At 45.8% G+C, this 19,921-nt stretch overlaps 2 protein-coding genes across 2 annotated transcripts; both read left to right on the forward strand.

The window, feature by feature from the left end:
• Window positions 1-172: 172 nt before the first annotated feature.
• On the forward strand, window positions 173-13,877 carry LOC109892013 (xylosyltransferase 2). The gene is made up of 11 exons (XM_031827773.1): window positions 173-397; window positions 4,532-5,063; window positions 5,467-5,642; window positions 7,014-7,216; window positions 7,866-7,946; window positions 8,678-8,894; window positions 9,213-9,389; window positions 9,523-9,779; window positions 10,001-10,196; window positions 10,470-10,803; window positions 11,055-13,877. Exons 1-11 carry the CDS (start codon window positions 266-268, stop codon window positions 11,381-11,383), a joined length of 2,634 nt encoding a protein of 877 aa, XP_031683633.1. The 5' UTR covers window positions 173-265; the 3' UTR covers window positions 11,384-13,877.
• A 125-nt stretch (window positions 13,878-14,002) lies between these two features.
• LOC116374477 (ras-related protein Rab-26-like) lies at window positions 14,003-19,763 on the forward strand. The gene is made up of 2 exons (XM_031827776.1): window positions 14,003-14,756; window positions 19,259-19,763. The coding sequence occupies exons 1-2, from the start codon at window positions 14,592-14,594 to the stop codon at window positions 19,403-19,405; spliced, it is 312 nt and encodes a 103-aa protein (XP_031683636.1). The 5' UTR covers window positions 14,003-14,591; the 3' UTR covers window positions 19,406-19,763.
• Window positions 19,764-19,921: the final 158 nt, after the last annotated feature.

Raw genomic sequence — 19,921 nt, forward strand, 5'->3', positions numbered from 1 at the left:
TTATGTTCATCATATAAATGACACATGTTCTATAGAACTATATAGCTGTAAACCTATAACATTCTTGAAAAAAAAAACGATTTTAAACCATAATCAAACGTATTATATAAGACTTAAACTCAGAATTAAACCAAAATTGTGCAATCAGTAGTCTGCCTACAATTTCCGACCTGAGGAAATGCAAGTCTATGACGTTACGTGCGCGTTGCTCAGACTTGCTTCTCTCCTCCCCTAGCAAACGCTCAAGTAAACTAGAATTGGAAAAATGGTGGCCAGCGTCAGAGTGCAGAAGCTCCTCAGACGATACAAACTAGCGATTGCCGCCGCGTTAACGATTCTTCTGATTCAAGGGCTAGTAGTATGGAGTCTGAGAAGTCTCGAAGAGGGCGAGGCGGAGGTAAGAAAGCTTAATTTGACTTTGTTTAGCTGGTTAAAATAATGTTTGGTCTCTGTAAAGCTGGTAGCGGTGGTTAGCAAGCTAGCGTACAGTACTATGCTAACGTAAACGTTAGCTAGCTTTTTCTAGTACTCTGTAGCTAACTACAGTAAAGATGCTGTAGTTAACCAATGCTAGTTCATAGTAAGCTTATTCCGCTTATTATAGCTAGAATTGCACATTTAAACCAATTTGCTAGGTGAACCACTTCTTTGGCCAACCTGTCTCCAGAATTCAGGTTAGACGTTTCCCGAGTCATAAGAACTTGTGTATGAGGTCATTGTGTTGTAAACTGTAATCTGCCAACCAGCTAGCAAGCAAATATTTAAAAACAGGTCGCATTGTTTAGGCTCTCATTTCATTCTGTTGTGACTTGGCATGTCCTTGGATGAATGTTGATTGGTTCTGCGACTGTCACTTCAATTAATATTGTGTGACTGTGTCTTGTAGTGATGAAGAGAACGGAAATACATGGTGAAGTTGATTATCGTGCTTGCCAACTGGGTTAATAGATTCGGTGATTATTCAAAGTAGGTGTCAAGACTAGCCAGTATAATGTAAATTTATGACATGCAAGGAGTTGGAGCGAGCGTATGGAATGTGCGGTTAGGCTTCCCTTCATCTTTACTTATCATCCTTGGACCAAGTTATCTGAGTTGGCTCATGGGTCAATTGCATACCATAGTCATTTTAGTAATTTACTCTCATAGTTTGATTCACAATTTATTGGTCTTGATATAAGCATAGTAATTGACTTGTATTTTTTCCAAGTATAAAACTACACCTGAACTATTTCTAGGTGAACAACACATTTAGCCAATTTGGTCTATATTTTCTAAAGCACATTGAAGTAGAGCATCTGAACTGACCTGTAGCATACGTAACCTTGGGAATCTTGGCTCTCCAATCTCACATGCACACCTGGAACACTACCCTAGAGGCAGTGGCCTGGAACCTCTCATTTCTTCTTCAAATAAAGTCATTGTGAGCTGTCAACAGATTTATCCCCGGGGGCTTGCATTTAGTTATCATTTAAGGTATTGATACAGATTCTGCTTCAGGAATGTGTGCTGAAAGAGTAATGTCCCGCTCTGCCTTTCATGATGTGACTTGTGTGCGTAACCCTCCAGACTGATCAAATCAAATGTTATTGGTCACATAAACAGCCTCTTAAGGTGCAGGGTTGAATAACCTTGTGGTAACCGGCTAGTGATTGCTATTTAACAGTCTGATGGCCTTGAGATAGAAGCTGTTTTTCAGTCTCTCGGTCCCAGCTTGATGCACCTGTTCTGACCTCGTGCTGGATGGTAGCCTGGTGAACAGCCTGTGGCTCGGGTGGTCACATAGAGCTGTTTCACTGAGCTGTGCATACCTGGAGGGAGAGGGAGCATCTAAGGAGGGCCCCAGAAGAGCTACTCTGGTACTCTGCATAGGGTGGGTAGGTTTGCTCTGGGACTCTTTGGACTCTGTGTCTGGATTCTGTGTTTCACTAGTGATGGTTTAAATCTGTTATTTCATGGAGCAAACCCCCTATTAGCCATTCTCTGCTTATTGTGTTTCTATGTTTTGTCCTTTTTCAAAATCAAGAAGATGTTAGTACTTGGACCAGTAGAAACATTACATAATCTGTCAATCAAGATGCAATGAATGCATTTCCCTTTGGACGGACACAGTATAAACAGGAAATGTGACATGACATGAGATCCCTCTGAGAGCTGGATGTTCCCATTGTGACCTCTAGTAGATTGCTTGAAATCATGTTACTCTCCATGTTCATTCCATGAGGATGCATCCAGCTCTTGCTATCACTTCAGTCCTGAGTCAGCCAGCCTAAACAAAGGCACATGTATACGCCCCCACCACCCAATGGTTTAACATCATTTTGAACCTTATACCTACTGCTGACATACTTTTTTGTTAGGTAAATCATGTGATAAATTAATGAATTGGGAGGCAGGAGGAGGCATTTTTACAGTTCCCATGTGGCTCAGTTGGTAGAGCATGGTGCTTGAAATGTGATTGGGGTAACAGTATGAAAAATGTATGCACTCACTACTGTAAGTCCCCCTGGATAAGAGTGTTTGTTAAATGACTGAAATGGGAAAACAATTATTTAACACAATGGCAGTGGCCCTCCCTTTTTTGAGTGAGTGGGTATAGAGTTGGGGCCTATGTAGGGCTGAGTGATTGGACTGAATCCCTCTCTGCTCAGTGGCCTCGATGTAACTCACATCTGCTCTAATCAGAAGCTGGCTGCTTGCTGTGCATGTTTGAACACAACCACATGCATCCTATTATAGCCCCTACAGAAAAGGACTTAAGAAGAAGTGAAGAAAACCGCACTCTCAGTTCAGTCGTCCCCAGTCAGTGACTTCATAAAGAGCTGCTGGGGCGTGCTGGTTCGCTCTCCTCACATGGTGATGGCAGTGATATGGCTTCAACTAATTAGAACGAAAAAAAGAAAAGAAAACCCGCCTTTGGGTCAAAGTATTTCTGACGTGAGGGGGTTAATTAAAAAGTATGAAAAATAGGGAAAAGTTTAAATGAAATCACTGTGGTTTTCTTCAATATGATAACATAACATTGCCCAGATAAGTCTACTTACAATTTGGTAGCAGTTTTGAACCAGTGAACCACCAGTAGAGTAACAGTCTTTTAAAATATGGACTTTTCTCTCTAAACTCAACACTTTTTTTGGGGGGGGCCAATGTGACTCCATGACTCAAAACACATTCAATGGGTCTGGGCTGTAATATCATTGTCGACAAATGCTTAAAAAAAAACTGGAACACCATTTGTGGTCCACTGAGTGATCAGTATCTGTGTTGATTGGCTGCTGACTGGCACTGGTCTGGCTGACTGGCACTGGTCTAGCTCCCTGTGCTGTCTGTCGCAGGCCATAGCCTCTGTTCCCACAGTCTGCTCTGGTCTGTGTCTGTGCCAGCGGCGTGTGGCAAGGGCCCTGGGCCATGCCGTCTGACAGGGACAGGAAACGTACGGCCCACTCCCTCTTTTTCTATCCACTCTCCGGGTGCATATTTTGGGGGCCTTTCTGTACAATTCCAATAAGCAGTGATCTTTTCCTGCCAGAAGTGAAAATAGCTGGGGGTTTGATTCTTTTGACGCTTCCATTTGTGGAGGCACCATTTTTTTGCATTCCAATAAGAGTCTGGTGCGCAGTGTGTCCCCCCCTGTTATCTCCACTAACCACCAGAAACACCCTTAAAGCAAGAAGAGTCATGATGTTTTTTTGTGTTATGATTTGCTAGATTTGCTCCGAATGAATGTCCCTGCCCACCACCCAAAACACACACACACATCCTCACATACATAAATCCCCACATGCATACATCGCCTCCTCCCCAGGTAGCCCTGGTCCTAGTGATGGTGGAGGACCATTGAAGTGCCAGGGGCTCAGGGCTGGGTGCCGAAGTGGGCAGCGCTGAGCGCTCCTGGGACTGCAGGGTGGCTGCTGATAAGGCCACTTGGCCCCTGGCCGACAGTGATCTTATTGGGCAGCTCAGAGCGTGGCAGCTCCCCTGCCTGCCTGTCGTTGCTCATTTACAAGTCTCACTAATTACACATCAGAGAACTTCTTTGTCTGACACATACACACACACACACTCCCCTTAGTGGTCTGATAAGGACTCTCATTGTAGGTGTGAGCATATGTCCAATTTCATGTGGTGTGACTGAATGTGTACAGTCCATGCATGCGCTGTGTGCTCTGTACTGTGCCCAGGGTCTGACTGAGTGTTTATTGAGATCACTGCGGTTTCACTGCCTTCATTACCCCATCTGTATGTTGTGCCTTTTCTGAACTCTGTCTTTCCCTGATTACTTCAACAAAAGGCAGAGGCTAAAAATAACCCAGAGCAGAAACGACACGCACTCTAAACACATCTCGCCTCTGGTGCTCCTGCTCTGATGTCGACTTGTTGTTTTGTTCGTTCTTAGATGGTGAATCATCTCCTCATTTCACAAACACTATTCCTAATAATTTGATTGGTCCCAGTATGTTGTGTAGTGTATTGACAGGAAAGAAGGAGAATGAGAATCTTCTCTGTGATAACTCTTCCCCACCCCCCCCCCCAGAGGAAAACGCGGCGGTCCAAGCTACCTGACCACAACAGCCAGGACCCCAAAAGGGAGGCAGTGGCCTGGGAGAGACAGAACACCTTGTCTGGGAGGAGCGGGGCCCGATGGAACAGCAGGCTGGAGAGGACGGGGGCCACGGCTGCCAGCGCCCTCCAGAGAGGCACCAAGCGCCGGGGGAAGCACACCATCAGGGTGAAGATGCCCCTGGGCCAGGGTGTAGCAGTTGATGGCGTCCCCCCCCATGAACCCTCCAGCAGCCGTAACTTCACTGATACCCGGGGCGGAGGGGAGGGGGCGGCCAGACTACCCCCTCCAGCCATGCCAGGGGAACCGGGCAGCGTGGAGGGGGCGCCCCAAGCCCCCAGCAGCGACTTTGTGCCCAAGTGTGACATCATGGGCAAGGACGCCCTGTCGGCCCTGCACCGCGCAGGCTCGCGGCAGTGCCGGCAGGAGATCGCCAACATTGTGTGCCAGCATCAGGCCGGGCAGCTCATGCCAAGGGCACTGCCTCAGTTCTGCCCGCTGCACGGTGAGACACACCACTACCTACCATTCCTCTAGAGATCAGAGACTAACAGCACATCCAAACAGACCACACACTGCAGACTCTTACTGATCTATGGGATATTTTTTGAAGTGCCTCCCAAGACTAAATTTGTGCATGAATATTTCATTTGCAGTCCCATTTCTTGTTTTAATGTAAAAAGATGTCCTCAACCCCCCCATGATCCTCTCTCTCATCCTGTGTTGTGGCTGTATCCAGGCTATATCACAACCGGCCATGATTGGGTGTCCCATAGGGTGGCGCACAATTGGCCCAGCGTTGTCCGGGTTTGGCCGGTGGAGGCCGTCATTGTAAATAAGAATTTGTTCTTAACTGACTTACCTAGTTAAATAAAGGTTACATTTAAAAAATGGTGTCCTCCTGACAGGTTTTTCCAGCCCGGTCCAGACAGCTGATGAGCTGGACAATGACCTGTCCAAGGTGGAGAACCCGGTCAGGGTAGTCTTCGTCCTGGTGGTCCACGGCCGGGCCATCAGGCAGCTCAAACGCCTCATCAAAGCCATATACCACCGAGACCACTTCTACTACATCCACGTGGACAAGGTAACTACTGGCAGACGTACACACTACTGTGATGACTGTGATGGCTTCAAGAAGGATTTCATCTTGAATAACAACATCCAATAAAAAACGTTCACAAAAAAGTATTACTTAGTTTGAACTTCTCTAGATGCACCATAAAGTCTCTTATGGCTGGAAATGGTATTTTGTCATTGGGATGATCTGGTTTGGCTGGCTCAGTTGAGGGTTGAATTCAAGCAACTTTCACACAGAGGAGGTAAGATTAAGCTTATGCTTTATCGTACTCGGCACGTTCCTTGTTAGCTCATGAGGATGCCATGATATGTGGAATTGCTTCTCTGGTTCTCATATGCTGGCAGGGGCTCTAACCTGGAGGGTGTCGCTGACTCGTGCATGCTTGATAAGGTCACTGTTTTTCGTGTGTAGTAGAGTCTAAAATAACCCTCAAGTAAGGAAGTGTTTGGAGGATTAGACAGGATAGAGGGGTTTGTCTGGTTACTGTGGGAGCTTTAAGAGGTGGCTGTCTACACAGCTGCAGAGCCATAGAGCAACAGTTTAACACTGCAGTAGGGAAGGGAAAGCACTGATAAATGAGGAGTCAATGGGCTCCCACTGTCGAGACTACGCTAGACGCTAAAGGCCCACCACCTTATCGCTCCTCTCACTGGGACGGGTAGGCAGGCACCTTGAGGGATGGGACAGGATGGAAAGCAGGTCAGGCTGTTCTAGAGTCCTTCCACCAGGCAGCCCTCCTCTCGCTCTCTGTCTCTCTCGCTCTGCCTCTCTGTCTCTGTACCAGTAGAGCAGGCCACTCTTTCCCTGTATTAGCCTGGAACTGGGCCTTGTCACAGTACTTTCTACCTGCTCCTCTTCTCAATGCAAGAATCTGATCTCTCAGGCCTGTTTGTCACCAACCCTGCTGCAGTCCCCCCCCCCAATCCATTGTTCCCTCTGAGTAATTAATCCTCTTCCTTACGGTTTGGAAGTAGCCTCTTAGCTGAGTTCTTCTTATTCTTTCTTCATGTCCTGATGCCAGAAGAACCTACAGCTATTTCATACCAGGAGATTTCTATGCACGTGCATGTTTTTGATTTAATGAGTATGTTTATATGCACACTAATATTTCAATATGAAACTGATTATGGCAGTAGGCAGATTGTTACCTTAAGGTGTTTACATGTCCTAATAATTTGAAAGATTGATCAGAAAACCATGTGTTCTAATCGGCGTATGCTTACTTTGATTTTGACCTTATGCCAATAAGTAAGGTGTTTACGTGACTAATGCATAATCGGCCAACTGCCATAATCAATTTAATATCAGATTATTGCTGTGAATGTAAACGTTCTGTCTCCTAATGCCCCCCCCCCCCCCCCCCCCCCCCCCCCCAAGCGTTCCAACTACCTGCATCGGGAGGTGCAGCAGATCGCCCAGCAGTACCCCAATGTGCGTGCCACGCCCTGGCGCATGGTGACCATCTGGGGCGGTGCCAGCCTGCTGAAGGCCTACCTGCGCAGCATGCAGGACCTGCTTTCCATGCTGGACTGGAATTGGGACTTCTTCATCAACCTCAGTGCCACTGACTTCCCCACCAGGTCAGTGACCACAACACCACTGTCATATGATGGGCTTTGAAACTATTGTTTAATGTTTATGATGGTTAATTGACATATGTGTGATGAAGACTGTATTCCTCCTACCACACAACTCAGTCTGTTTAGAAGAAACATGCTCTGGATTTGTAGTTTTTAATCTGTGCTGGTGCTTTTTGGTTTCACGTCACTCTGCGATTAAAAAAAAAAATAAAAAAATTATTCCGTTGACTTGCAGTGACTTTGACTCCTATAGCTACAAGATAAAGGAGAGCCACGGTTCCTTCTAGATGAAAGCCCATGCTGTCATGGACTGTTTTGGTCACTGATGCACAGAGACAGACTGCTAAATCGCCTCTTTCTTGTCAATAAGTTCTGGGTGGATTTCTGAGGCCCTTCTGAGCTGCTTCCAGAGCAGTGACCAATCCTCCTGAACCATCCCAGGGTTTAAAGGGGGAATAAATGCACACAGAGGAGCCGCCGCTGCCTCCCAAATCCTGCCAGCAGTGGCTAATTCCACCCATGGAAAGTCATCGTCCCCCCTTCTCTGCTCCTCGCGCCACGCTCCAGTCAGCGTTTTATTCCCAACCTAATCCTCTCTTCTTTCCTTCACTCCTTTCTGTCTTCTCCCTGGCCTATTGCCTTCCGGCAGGACCAACGATGAACTGGTGGCTTTTCTGTCACAGCACAGAGACCAGAACTTCCTCAAGTCACATGGGCGGGAGAACGCGAGGTAGGGAGCTTAGTTAGGAAACCTCTGACTCACAGCCTCGTCAGTCTGTCTGACACACTTGGCTCTCACTGTTATTGTCTGACACGGCTCACATCAGATGAGATTTTCCTCCACTGCTCTTCTCATTGAGCTTAGCTTCACTCAGGATGATGTAATGGTTAAGCTTTCACATTGGAGGACAGGACTAAGATGTTGGAAGGGAAAATGAAAGGAATTATTATTTTGTAAAGCTTCTGTTTGATGTTTACTTCCCATATAGTCAAGGACAGCTCTCTGACAAACTATTTAAGATCAGTTATTATTGCGGAAGTTAGGAAACAAGGCAACAGGTTGTCAATGAACTTGCCTTGTAAAGTAGTGGTTAGATAAATGAATAACTCTTAATCACTGTGTTAATTTTGGCAGCTATTTTAGATTTAGTCTTTTGACTAAAATAGCTTTAACTATTATTAAAATGACCAATTTGAGTAATTTCATCCTTCCTAATTTTAGTTATCAGTTTAAAACTCTAGACTGAAGTGGCTGCCTGGTAGATGTGTGTGTGTGGGAGAGCCAGGCTGATCAGCTTTATCAGAATGTGCAACTGAAAGACCAATGAGAAGATTGCATTATATTATGTAAAGGCATGCATATTTATGATTGGACAAAACGGATAAGAAGGAAAAATAGGTTGTTAATGAATATCTTCTGTCATAGTTGTTGTTGAAACAAACACTGCCTACGACCTCCAGGTTCATAAAGAAGCAGGGTCTGGACCGGCTGTTCCATGAGTGTGACAACCACATGTGGCGGCTGGGTGAGCGGACCATCCCAGAGGGCCTGGAGGTGTCTGGGGGCTCTGACTGGTTCTCCCTCACCAGGCGCTTCGTAGAGTATGTCATCAACTCCCAGGATGAGCTGGTGGCGGGCCTGAAACAGTTCTACACCTACGCCCTGCTCCCCGCTGAGGTAATGGACAGAGAAAATGACGATGGTGAAGATGACACTGTGACTTCTCAAGTCACAGCCTCTCTGGGCAGTAGAGGTGCTAGACTGAAGAGGGGGTCACAGAGAGTTTAGCTGCCAGTTAAAGTGGGTTGGTTGAGGTCATATCTTAATATTGAATGTTGTACACTAGAGTCAAAAGTATTGATTTTATGTTTTGAAACATGTCTGGATTGTCTTCATTGTTCAGGAATCCCTGTGTAGATGATGAAATACAATTCTATTTCCAGTAATGTCACATCCCGGTGTTTGAAATAGGAATATAATCCCTCTTTGTTCCAGTCCTTCTTCCATACAGTGCTGGGGAACAGTCACATGTGTGACTCTCTGGTGGACAACAACCTGCGTGTTACCAACTGGAACAGGAAGCTGGGCTGTAAGTGCCAGTACAAACACATAGTGGACTGGTGCGGCTGCTCTCCCAACGACTTCAAACCACAGGACCTCGTCAGGATACAGGTCGGCCAGCCAGCAGAGGGCACTGTTGTACCTATCATGAGACTTCAAATTGAGTGTCCTTAACTGCTGCACTCCTCCTCAGTCAACAAGTGTAATATTTAACCTTGATTCTCTTGTGTTCATTCCCAAACAGCAACTGACCCGGCCCACGTTCTTTGCCCGAAAGTTTGAGTCCACGGTGAACCAAGAGGCCATAGACATCCTGGACACCCACCTGTATGGACACTACGCCCCAGGGACAGTGGCCATCAAGGCCTATTGGGAGAGCCTGTTTGAGCGGGCGGACGGGGTTGGCTCCCTCAGTGACGTGGCCCTCACGGCCTACTCTTCCTTCTTCCGCCTGGGCCTCAAGAGCCTGGATAGCAGCCAGACCAGCCTGGAGACCTGCAGGTGAGGCCCTGCCCTGAATACTACAATTCTTCCAAATGGTAGATTCAGAGTGGAAGATTTCACTATTACTTAGACTAGTTGAGACTCAATAGATTGATTTCTTCAAAAGAAGGACAACTTAAGTCTGGGTTTAATTATTGATGTACACACTAAAAAGATATCTCAATTTATTTGACCATCTCATATTGTCTATTCAAATATCTCTTTCTTCTTTTGTGCAGGTATGAGCCAATAGGCTACCCGGTGTCGGTGCACCTTTATTTCTACGACGAGCGTTTCCAGGGCTACTTGGTCCGTCAGGAGGTGCAGAAGGTGGGGTCAAGTGTCAGGGAAACGGTGGAGGTGTGGGCCGTGCCTCAGGCCACCATGCAGCTGGAGAACAACCTCCGGGAGTTTGAGAGGCTCAAGAACCTGGAGGTGGGTGGGACCTGAGATGCATATGTCTATCTATCTGTATTTCTATGGGTATTGTGTACAGTCAAGGCTGTTGCAGTTTAGATAGTGGTGTATGACAAGGGCTGAGACTACGGGTGAACAAGTTTGTGGAGCTAGTTTGATGAAATACCAGTACATACTGTAGACTAGATGTTGGATACAAAGGAGCAGGTTAGAATACCAATAGGACAACAAGGATACAAGACTGTCCTACCACGTTGATGTGAAATGTCTGTGCTTATGTTTCCCCCTCAGGTGGGCACAGAGTGGGACCCCAAGGAGAGAATCTTCCGGAATTTCGGCGGTGTGATCGGGCCGCTGGACGAGCCGGTGGCGGTACAGAAGTGGGTTCGGGGGCCCAACCTCACTGCCACCATTGTGTGGATCGACCCCGCCCAGACAGTGGCGGCGTCTTATGACATCAGTGTGGATGCGGACGCAGAGTACACGCAGTACAAGCCCCCGCTGCAGCGGCCGCTCCGGCCCGGGGCCTGGACAGTCAGGGTGCTGAGGCTGTGGGAGCGCGTGGCCGAGGCTCGCTTCCTCGTCATGCCCCTGGCCTTCAAAGGACGAGAGCCACTACGCCAAGGTGAGCCTGGTGGTTTGGGGGTCTGCTAGTTCATAATTTTTTTACCAGAAAGTGAAGTGGTTCCAAGGGGAGTGTAGTTCAGGGTAGTTTTCCCCTTTGGTGTTCTGTTTGATTCAGTGTGGCCATCCTGCCTCCATATTCAAGTCACTGGAAGACTCTCAGTATGTATCAGATGAGGATGTTGCGAACTGATCCCTAACAGTCCTCTCTCCTTCCCTTTCCTCCTCTCTCTGCCACCCTACCTGATCCAGAGGAGGACAGCTGGCTGCACGCGGGGCCACCAGGCAACCTGTACCTGGAGCAGGGCTTCCAGCAGCTGAGATCTGTTCTGAAGCTGCCCCCACAGGAGCCCGCCCTGCAGGAGGCCCAGCAGAGGGCCCAGCTGGTGGGCAAACCCCTGGAAGCCTGGGTGGACCGCACCGTGGGGGCCTTCTGGGTGACCGGGGACCTGTGCTCCACCCTGCCTTCCCCGGGCCCCTGCCCTTCCCTGGGCCCCTGTACCAAGTCCACCTGGAGCTCCCTCGCCCCAGACCCTAAGTCAGAACTTGGCCCTGTCAAAGGTGATGGCCGGATCAGGTAGCCCCCCCCGGACAGGAGGCATGCTGGACTACAGTAGATGGAAAGGGGATTATATGTGAGCCCTGAGAAGAGGGGAGGATATGTGGGCCCTGAGAAGAGGGGAGGATAGGTGAGCCCCGAGAAGAGGGGAGGATAGGTGGGCCCCGAGAAGAGGGGAGGATAGGTGGGCCCCGAGAAGAGGGGAGGATAGGTGAGCCCCGAGAAGAGGGGAGGATAGGTGAGCCCCGAGAAGAGGGGAGGATAGGTGAGCCCCGAGAAGAGGGGAGGATAGGTGAGCCCCGAGAAGAGGGGAGGATAGGTGAGCCCCGAGAAGAGGGGAGGATAGGTGAGCCCCGAGAAGAGGGGAGGATAGGTGAGCCCCGAGAAGAGGGGAGGATAGGTGAGCCCCGAGAAGAGGGGAGGATAGGTGAGCCCCGAGAAGAGGGGAGGATAGGTGAGCCCCGAGAAGAGGGGAGGATAGGTGAGCCCCGAGAAGAGGGGAGGATAGGTGAGCCCCGAGAAGAGGGGAGGATAGGTGAGCCCCGAGAAGAGGGGAGGATAGGTGAGCCCCGAGAAGAGGGGAGGATAGGTGAGCCCCGAGAAGAGGGGAGGATAGGTGAGCCCCGAGAAGAGGGGAGGATAGGTGGGCCCCGAGAAGAGGACATAAATAGACACGGCTTCTCTCTACATAAGCTGAGGAGTGGCTATGCTCCCAGTTTAGAGGCTACATGCCCTTTTCAGAGGAGATGCGTGCTGGAAATTTGCCCATGAAGATTGCAAGACAAAGGTTTTTTTGTGTTTGAACATCATTTCTCGTTACATGGACAATTTGTGTTATGTTATCTGTCTGGGTAGAACTTTGGAAAGAGGAGAACCCCACCCACATATGTTTGAACTCTGTTCAATGCACAGTTTTCTTCTGCTTTAAGGAATTTAAAGCAGTGGCCAACATTTTGACAGTGGCTAAATGCTGTGTTGTATTGTTGTCAGAGGGCAGTGGGTCCTCTGGACTAGTATCTTCATGCTTATTTTCAAGCATTATTATCAGAACAGCAGCAGCAGATTGGGGAAGTGCACTTTACTGTAAGACTAAGGTTACACAGGACAGGGTCGATCAGTAGTTGGAGAATGACAACGAGGAGGATTAGGAGCTTAAAAGGTCAAGGTGGAGGTCGTCACAATATGGTGACGTGGCATCCTCTTCACTTACATGTCTTTTGTATAAAAGTGCTGCTAGAACGTTGCGGCGTCACTATCACATATCTGACCCAGCTAGCTCACCTGGAGGAGGAACAATAATAATGTTCTGAGTTACCAGCTGGGAGACAAGTTAAAGTTGGGAGAGAGTCCTCTTCTCTCATGAGTTCTGTTTACTGTGACATTATCATGTTTGACATTTTTGGTTGTTTCTTGAACATTGAGATGTGAAATGTCTTTGTTGTCCATGATCACTGCAAAGCAATGCCACCGGGGGTTGTGTGTGTTAGAGGAAGTGCCTAACTGATGTGGGTAATATTCTAGGCTACAGTGGCCTGGCTCTCCAGTGTGGCATCATCATTCACAGTGGACTACATCACTTCTCAAAGGGTCTAGTCACAGTTATGCTATATAGGCCTAGCTAGAGCCATATATTTAGAGTTAGGCAAACTTTTAGAATATTGTTCTAATACTAGACAGTCATGCAAATTCATTATAATGCAGAAACCTCGTTGGCCCAACTCTCTAAGTACATGGCTCTGGGCTAGCTGCCTCTTCTGTATCAGTGTATATGCAGTGCAGTACTGTCCATGCTCTGTATGCAAACAAAGTGAGGAGTCTTCTGTCATCTACCTACCACTTTAATGTTACTGGTTGTCCATAAGCATTTCTACAACAATGAAACTCCCGTCCAAGAGGGGTCAACATGACTATTTCACGGTCTGGTTAAGAAATCGAAGCTGCCTTTAATATGAACTGTTTATAATGGGAGAATAGCTTCAAGACGTGCACTTATTTCCCTTTTAGACAATTCTGAAACCCTACACCTTTGTTTTTAATTGTAATGTTTTAAAACTAGACTGGCTGAAACTCCTACTTTAGTTTTTTCAGTTTCTGCCACTGAGTTTACAAGTGACCTTGTTTCCCTTGCACACTTTGCTTGCTTCAGTGAAGCTTCCATTTAACAGAAAGAATAGCAGAGCACCGTTTAGTGTAAAGGGAATAGGTTATTCATATTTCAGTCTTTGAGAAATATATATTTGTCCATCCATTCAATATCAACTCCTCTGTCAAACTATTGAGAAACACTTGTATTATTATTTTTTGGACACATCACACTTCGTTCAATGTCACTTCCGTCCACGCTGTATCACCCCACAGCCCACTCATGACTCACTCTGATGATGACAGTGGCACTGGCTCCCTGACTGAGGCATGACAGTGCTGGACTGGAGAGGGGAGTGCTGGCCAATCACAGAACGCCTCTGGTAAAACATGGCAACAGGTTGACTGGTGGCACAATAAAAAATCTGATCTTGTCCAGTCTTGCTTTTTTGGGGTATTTCGTTTTTGACTAGTTTATTGAATTCAAAAAGCTGAATGAAATGTATTCTGCTAGTGAGTAATATCAGTGCTTTATGGGATTATTTTAACATGATCCCATTGCTCTCAGAGGCTGGATAGTATCAATAATCATTAAGGGGTCGTGTGTGTTCACGTGTGAAATTAGTTATTGATATACAATATATTTCGGACACAATTACTAGTTTAAAAGCAGGTTTAGGATAGGACTCAAAATATGCCTCATCCATCCCTTAAGTATATAGCTAATTCGCAGTAGTCCCAAAGAGAAGACACGTGATTTGCGTTTGAAGAAAGGCGCTCACCATGGTGCTGAACACTGCACGTCCTCCACTTCAACGCACACAGTTGACATAGTTTCATAAATACTATAGTACACCTCCGTGTCCGCTTCCAGTAGGAGCGCTTTGCTTTACATTTTTATTCGACTCTGCGGAAATGATCCCCCTAGGTGGCTATAGTTCTTGCCAGGAGCATCAGTATCAAACCTGCAAGTGCAAGGGATTTAGACAAGGAGGGGGCGGTGAGTGTAGAGAAGAGCGACAGCAAACGAGAGCGGGGAAGGGAGATAAAGTTATTGCAGCGACGTGTCTAAAAGCTCTGCTTATTAAAAAATAAATCTTCTCAACTCGTGCCTTGACAAAAGGATTCTATAGGAACAAAAAAAGAAGATGGATATCATTATGGAGAATACCCCTGAAATGGAATGTGTTGACCAGGGCGAGGCGCTTCACTCGGACAGTGCCTATGGGTCATCTGCGGTGGACACGGATACAGAGGACTGCCTGACTCCCCTCGAGATCACTTTCCCCTATAACGAGGACCTAATGCACAAGGTGATTAGGCTCCTTTTTCACAACTTCACATAACTTAGGCTAACTTACATAAAATATGCTAAATTTGCCAATTCTCCTGGGGAAGCCTATCTCTATATACAGAATCTACCTTTTAAATTGTACTCTTTTATATATATTTTAATATTTAAGTGTGTCTGTAATAGTATACAAGAAAACTTTTCTGTCTGCGTGAAAAATGCCTTCATTATGTGACATGGGAGGTCCTACAACAGTCAGCATTCTACTTGAGTGGATATTTCAGTTGTATGTGTAATGTAGAGGTAATAATATCAAAGTTGGACTATGTGGGTAAGCAATTTGGAATGGTTGCGCATTGCAGTGACATCTCAGTGTGGGTTGACTGCTTGTGGAGAACCCATTCCCTTTGCCAGCTTCCATGACTTCATTCATCTCTCTCACCTGAATCAGCACCTGCCAGGTTTCAGGGGCCCTGGACAGCCAGGCTGACAGCTGTACATGTCCAATGGCAATGGGATTTAAAAAAGATAGAACTTTGTCCTCCAGGTTGCATCATGAAAATGTAACCTGACTATCACTTTCTAACATGGAATGTATGGTTGAACTGCTCCCCCTTTGTTTTTGTGAGCCACAGCAACACGCATACACCAGCAAGTGCCTACTCATAGGATGTATACTTTGTCATTATTGACTGCATTTTTATTTGTACTTCATGTGAGGACACTTGGAAATTGAAGGGATATGTATCAGGGTTGGGGTCAATTCCATTGAAATTCCAGTCAATTCAGGAAGTACGCATAAATACAAATTCCAATTCTCTTCAATGCTTTTCAATGAGAGAAATGTGGTATTAGAATTGGAATATGGTTTACTTTCTGAATTGACTGGAATTAAAAGGAAATTGACCCCAACCCTGATATGTATGCATCCTGCACGTTCTCTGTTCCTTACTATGTGTAATCTCATAGCCTTGATAGAACATCTTCCTGTTAAAGACCAAGGCTGCTTTTTAGGACATTAGCACTGATGCCAACGTTAAGTTATTCTAGAGAAATTTGCATCTTTAATGACTTTTTTTTAACCTCAGGAAATATGTGGATGTGTGGTGGAAGTAGATGGGTGGAAATGTCATGAAAGAAAGATGAGACTTGGGGCATGTTATTCCTTTACAGTTGGAGACCAAATTCACTTTAATGCCACATAATTTTTTTCACAATACACCCACTTATACCCAACATTGTTGGGGTAAATTGCTTTAGTAAGCAGCATCTAATATTAACTTCATACTTTTTCATATCACTTTATTTTTAGGGCAAGTATTTAAATTCATAGAAAGTATATATTATTTATCCATAGGCATCAAGTGTTATGCTAATAATTTGATCATTCTATAACAACTCCATTCCCCAAAGCAGCTAGATAAATCCAGCCCACACGCCAACTGACTGAGAATATTCCAGTGTAGGAACAGAAAGTGCTTATGTTGAATGTTTCCATTTACCCTCTGTGTTACTTTTACAAACAATGCAGCGTAGTGACTCAGTTGGTGTATGAGGACATCCCCAGAGGTAGATTCTCATTAACTGAAGGAAAACAACAACCTTTTGCTATATTAGAAAGAGAGAGATGTGCAGGGAGATGGGTGTTTCCTCTAGGTTGACAGAATCACATACCCTTATAGTTTGTTTTTGACTTAGTTAATTGTGAGACATCTGTGGGGGTTATTAGTCTGGGTACCAGTCTGTTTAGATATCATTCCACTCCTGTCAGTTAAATAAAGGTTACATAAAAAGACATGTTTTTCCACAGAGACTGGCCTGTCACCAATCTCGACCTTCAATATGCAGCTGGAATTACGGCTGAGTTGCTCATTGGTTGTTGGAAGAAACGGAGTACACGGACAGGGTTAGGGGGTCATGCCTGATTAACTAAAACAACTCAGGGGGGAGTTGGTACTCTCTTACTACGAGAGCTTGTGTGTTGCTATGGTAAAAACATTGCTCCCCTGCCCCCTGTGGTATGCTGCACCCCCACTTCCTCTACATTTTCCCAAACTCTCCCCACCCCCTGTTGCCCCCCCACATACAGACATTAAAGTTGGATGAGGATGACAAGAAATAGTAATGTAGTTATAGGTTGACAGTGGCTTCTGGTTGCTCAGGCCTTCACACAGGGTACACCCACTGTGTGTGTTTGTGCTCCATGCGTCATCAGACGAAGCCACAAGTCTGCGTCAGACTGTTGTTGGTGTTGTGACCGTGTATCCATGAATGCTATCCTTTCCTAAGCATCCACCCCCACAATTAACCTTTAATAAAATATCAAACTTGAAAATACAAAGAAATGTTATGGCACGTTATTCCAAAGCTTTCTATAAGTGCATTTTAAAGTCACTTCAAAAGGTCTATTGGATGATTTTGAGATTTTAAATCGATCTGATATTTTCAATCCCAGATTTTAAAAGGTCAACACTAATGTCAGCACGTATATCTAGTCCAGTCTCCAGACAGTATTCTGTAGGAAGAGAAACAGTTAATCTGGGTGAAGACTAGAAATAATCTATTTTAGCTAAATCTACCATATCTGGTGAGACAGTAATGAAGTAATGAACATTTTCTTTGAGGCCTAAAAAATGAGAAAGTTGAGAAAGGGATGTGAGTGATTAGAGTGTTGGGGAGCTGAGTGGGCTGTGAGGCTCTATGAGCCAGCAGATAAGAGGCAGTGGGACCGCCTGCTGGGAGGTGATAAATGTCAACAAAAGAGGCGAAGAGCGTCTGCTGACTGCTGCCACGGAGCCCCAGGCTAGCCACACAACGCCAGCCACCAACCTGATAACCATGGCAACAGGGCCTTATTGATGCCCACGTGCAACGCTCCCCTCTCAAATCAACAGCAGATCCCCGTTGGGATGACGCATGACCCACAGCAATGGGAAATCATTCCTATTGTATAAGAGGACCCTCTCTCTCTCTCTCCATGTGTGTGTGTGCAGAGGTGCCTGGAGAAGTGGGTATACTCTATGAGAAACAGTGACATACACTCTGACTGACCTAAAATGATCAATCCCATATTGGTCTTTCACAGTCAGGTACCCAATCTGTACTGTGCAAGTAGGCTAATAGTAGGCCTACTATTGAAAGATAAATGAGGATGTCAACCGAGTAAGACATTTAGATTTGTTTGTGTAGATACCCTTTCATTCAAGTGTGCAGGCACCTAGCACTGTTGTTTGGTTAGTGGTGTTTCTGTAGCACATATAGCACAAGATGGAGATCGCAAAACAAATGGCAATAATTGATGTAAATAATCATGATATCATTCTGATATCACTTTATATTACGAGGCACGTCTTACCTTGCTTCAAAGTAGTCTATATAGCCAAATCCCACCATAGAAACCTGGAGGTAATTCTTTTCTAAAGTCTTCCTCTTATGCGTACTCCTGTTCTATTGGTTTTCTTTAAGCTTTCTTTCATTATCTAGCAGCCAAAGGTATTATCCTAGTCATATTAGCAACCCATGATAGTTGTTACATCTTTAGATCTCCCCTCTTTCTAAATATAGGCCTACTGCCGTGTGCACATTGCTGCGCCTAAAATGTAAAGAAATAATACTTTATCAACATTTTAAGCAAAACATTCAGATCTGTTCCATCAGACTTATTTATTGATACAGTATATACCTCCACTACACTACTTTGATATGCATCATGGGGATTAAGAAGGGAGTATACACAAGGCCCACTAAAAAATAAGTGGGTATACACCGTATACCTGCGTATACTCTCTACTACACCACTGTGTGTGTGTGTGTGTGTGTGTGTGTGTGTGTGCGTGTGTAGCCTGCTGATGCGTGTTTGTCTGTGCTGTGTGTCATTGTGCAAGAGATTTTTCAGTTGAGTGGGCAAGGAGAGATCTCTTAATGCTCCCTTTGGGGCACAGAGAGCATCGTCTTGAATCCAAGTAGCCATGGCTGACATGATGCTCAGGCTGCAGCTGCCTTATATCCCTGGTACATTCAGACTCATCCACTGCCATTTCCCTCCTCCCGCCGGGTATTTATCCAACTGACCTTCATAGCATCACATTATATTACACACATTATATGGCATCAGGCAAGAGCATGTTCCGCACTGTAAGCAACAGATGCACATATACAGTAGGGTACGCTACACCCACTCCTTGTACAAGCCTATAGATGAGCAGTGTGCTGTGCTGTTCTGTACTGTGCTAAAAAAAAGTTGCTATCTAGAAAGTAAAATGGTTTTTCGTCTGTCCCCATAGGAGAACCCTTTTTGGTTCCAGGTAGAACCCTTTTGGATTCCACGTAGGACCCTTTCCATGGAGGGTTCTACAAAAATGGTTCCAAAATGGTTCTTTGTGGAACCAAAAAGGGTTATGCTATGGGGGCAGCCTGAGAACCCTTTTTATAAGAGTGCACTATGCTGTTCTGTGTAGTGCTGTGCTGTGTAGTGCTGTGATGTGATGTGGTTAACCTGCTCTCTGTTCTTCTTGCTATCCACAGACCATCATGGTGGGAGACAGCGGCGTGGGGAAGACCTCTCTGCTGGTCCAGTATGACCAAGGCAAGTTCATACCCGGCTCCTTCTCTGCCACTGTGGGCATCGGCTTCACGGTGAGTCTCTGCGTTATTGTCTGCCATGAGCCATAGGGGACAAGTGACCATGAAGGACCACATCACTTTGTTACTGGGATTGATGGGACAACAAGTGTCTTCCCTTCCAAGCTCCCTAAATGCTGTTTTCTGAGGTGCCAATCATCTTCCTCTTTCTGCAATCATAATTATCTTTAGCACACAGTTGGGTGTTGCTAGAAAGCGGGTGTATGATTACAGTTAATGTTGCACCAGTTGGTCTGTTCCCTGATGGATAGCTGTGTTTCACAGATGTATCACTCACTGTTGTGAATGTGAACTGGAGTGATTGATTGTCTGCATATACAGTCTACATTATCACTGTGGTGATGTATGGTGGGCTTCCATTCACAGAGAAAATTTATGAAAGAAAGAAAGAAAGAAAGAAAGAAAGAAAGAAAGAAAGAAAGAAAGAAAGAAAGAAAGAAAGAGAAAGAAAGAAAGCGACTGTAAAAGATATAAAGCTCAGGGTGATGCGATTTTCAGAAATAGACCTGACTGTTTTGTGATGTGACAGACAGTGATGACGAAGGC

The sequence above is a fragment of the Oncorhynchus kisutch genome, linkage group LG6, assembly GCF_002021735.2.
Source record: "Oncorhynchus kisutch isolate 150728-3 linkage group LG6, Okis_V2, whole genome shotgun sequence".
Classification (NCBI taxonomy): Eukaryota; Metazoa; Chordata; class Actinopteri; order Salmoniformes; family Salmonidae; genus Oncorhynchus; species Oncorhynchus kisutch.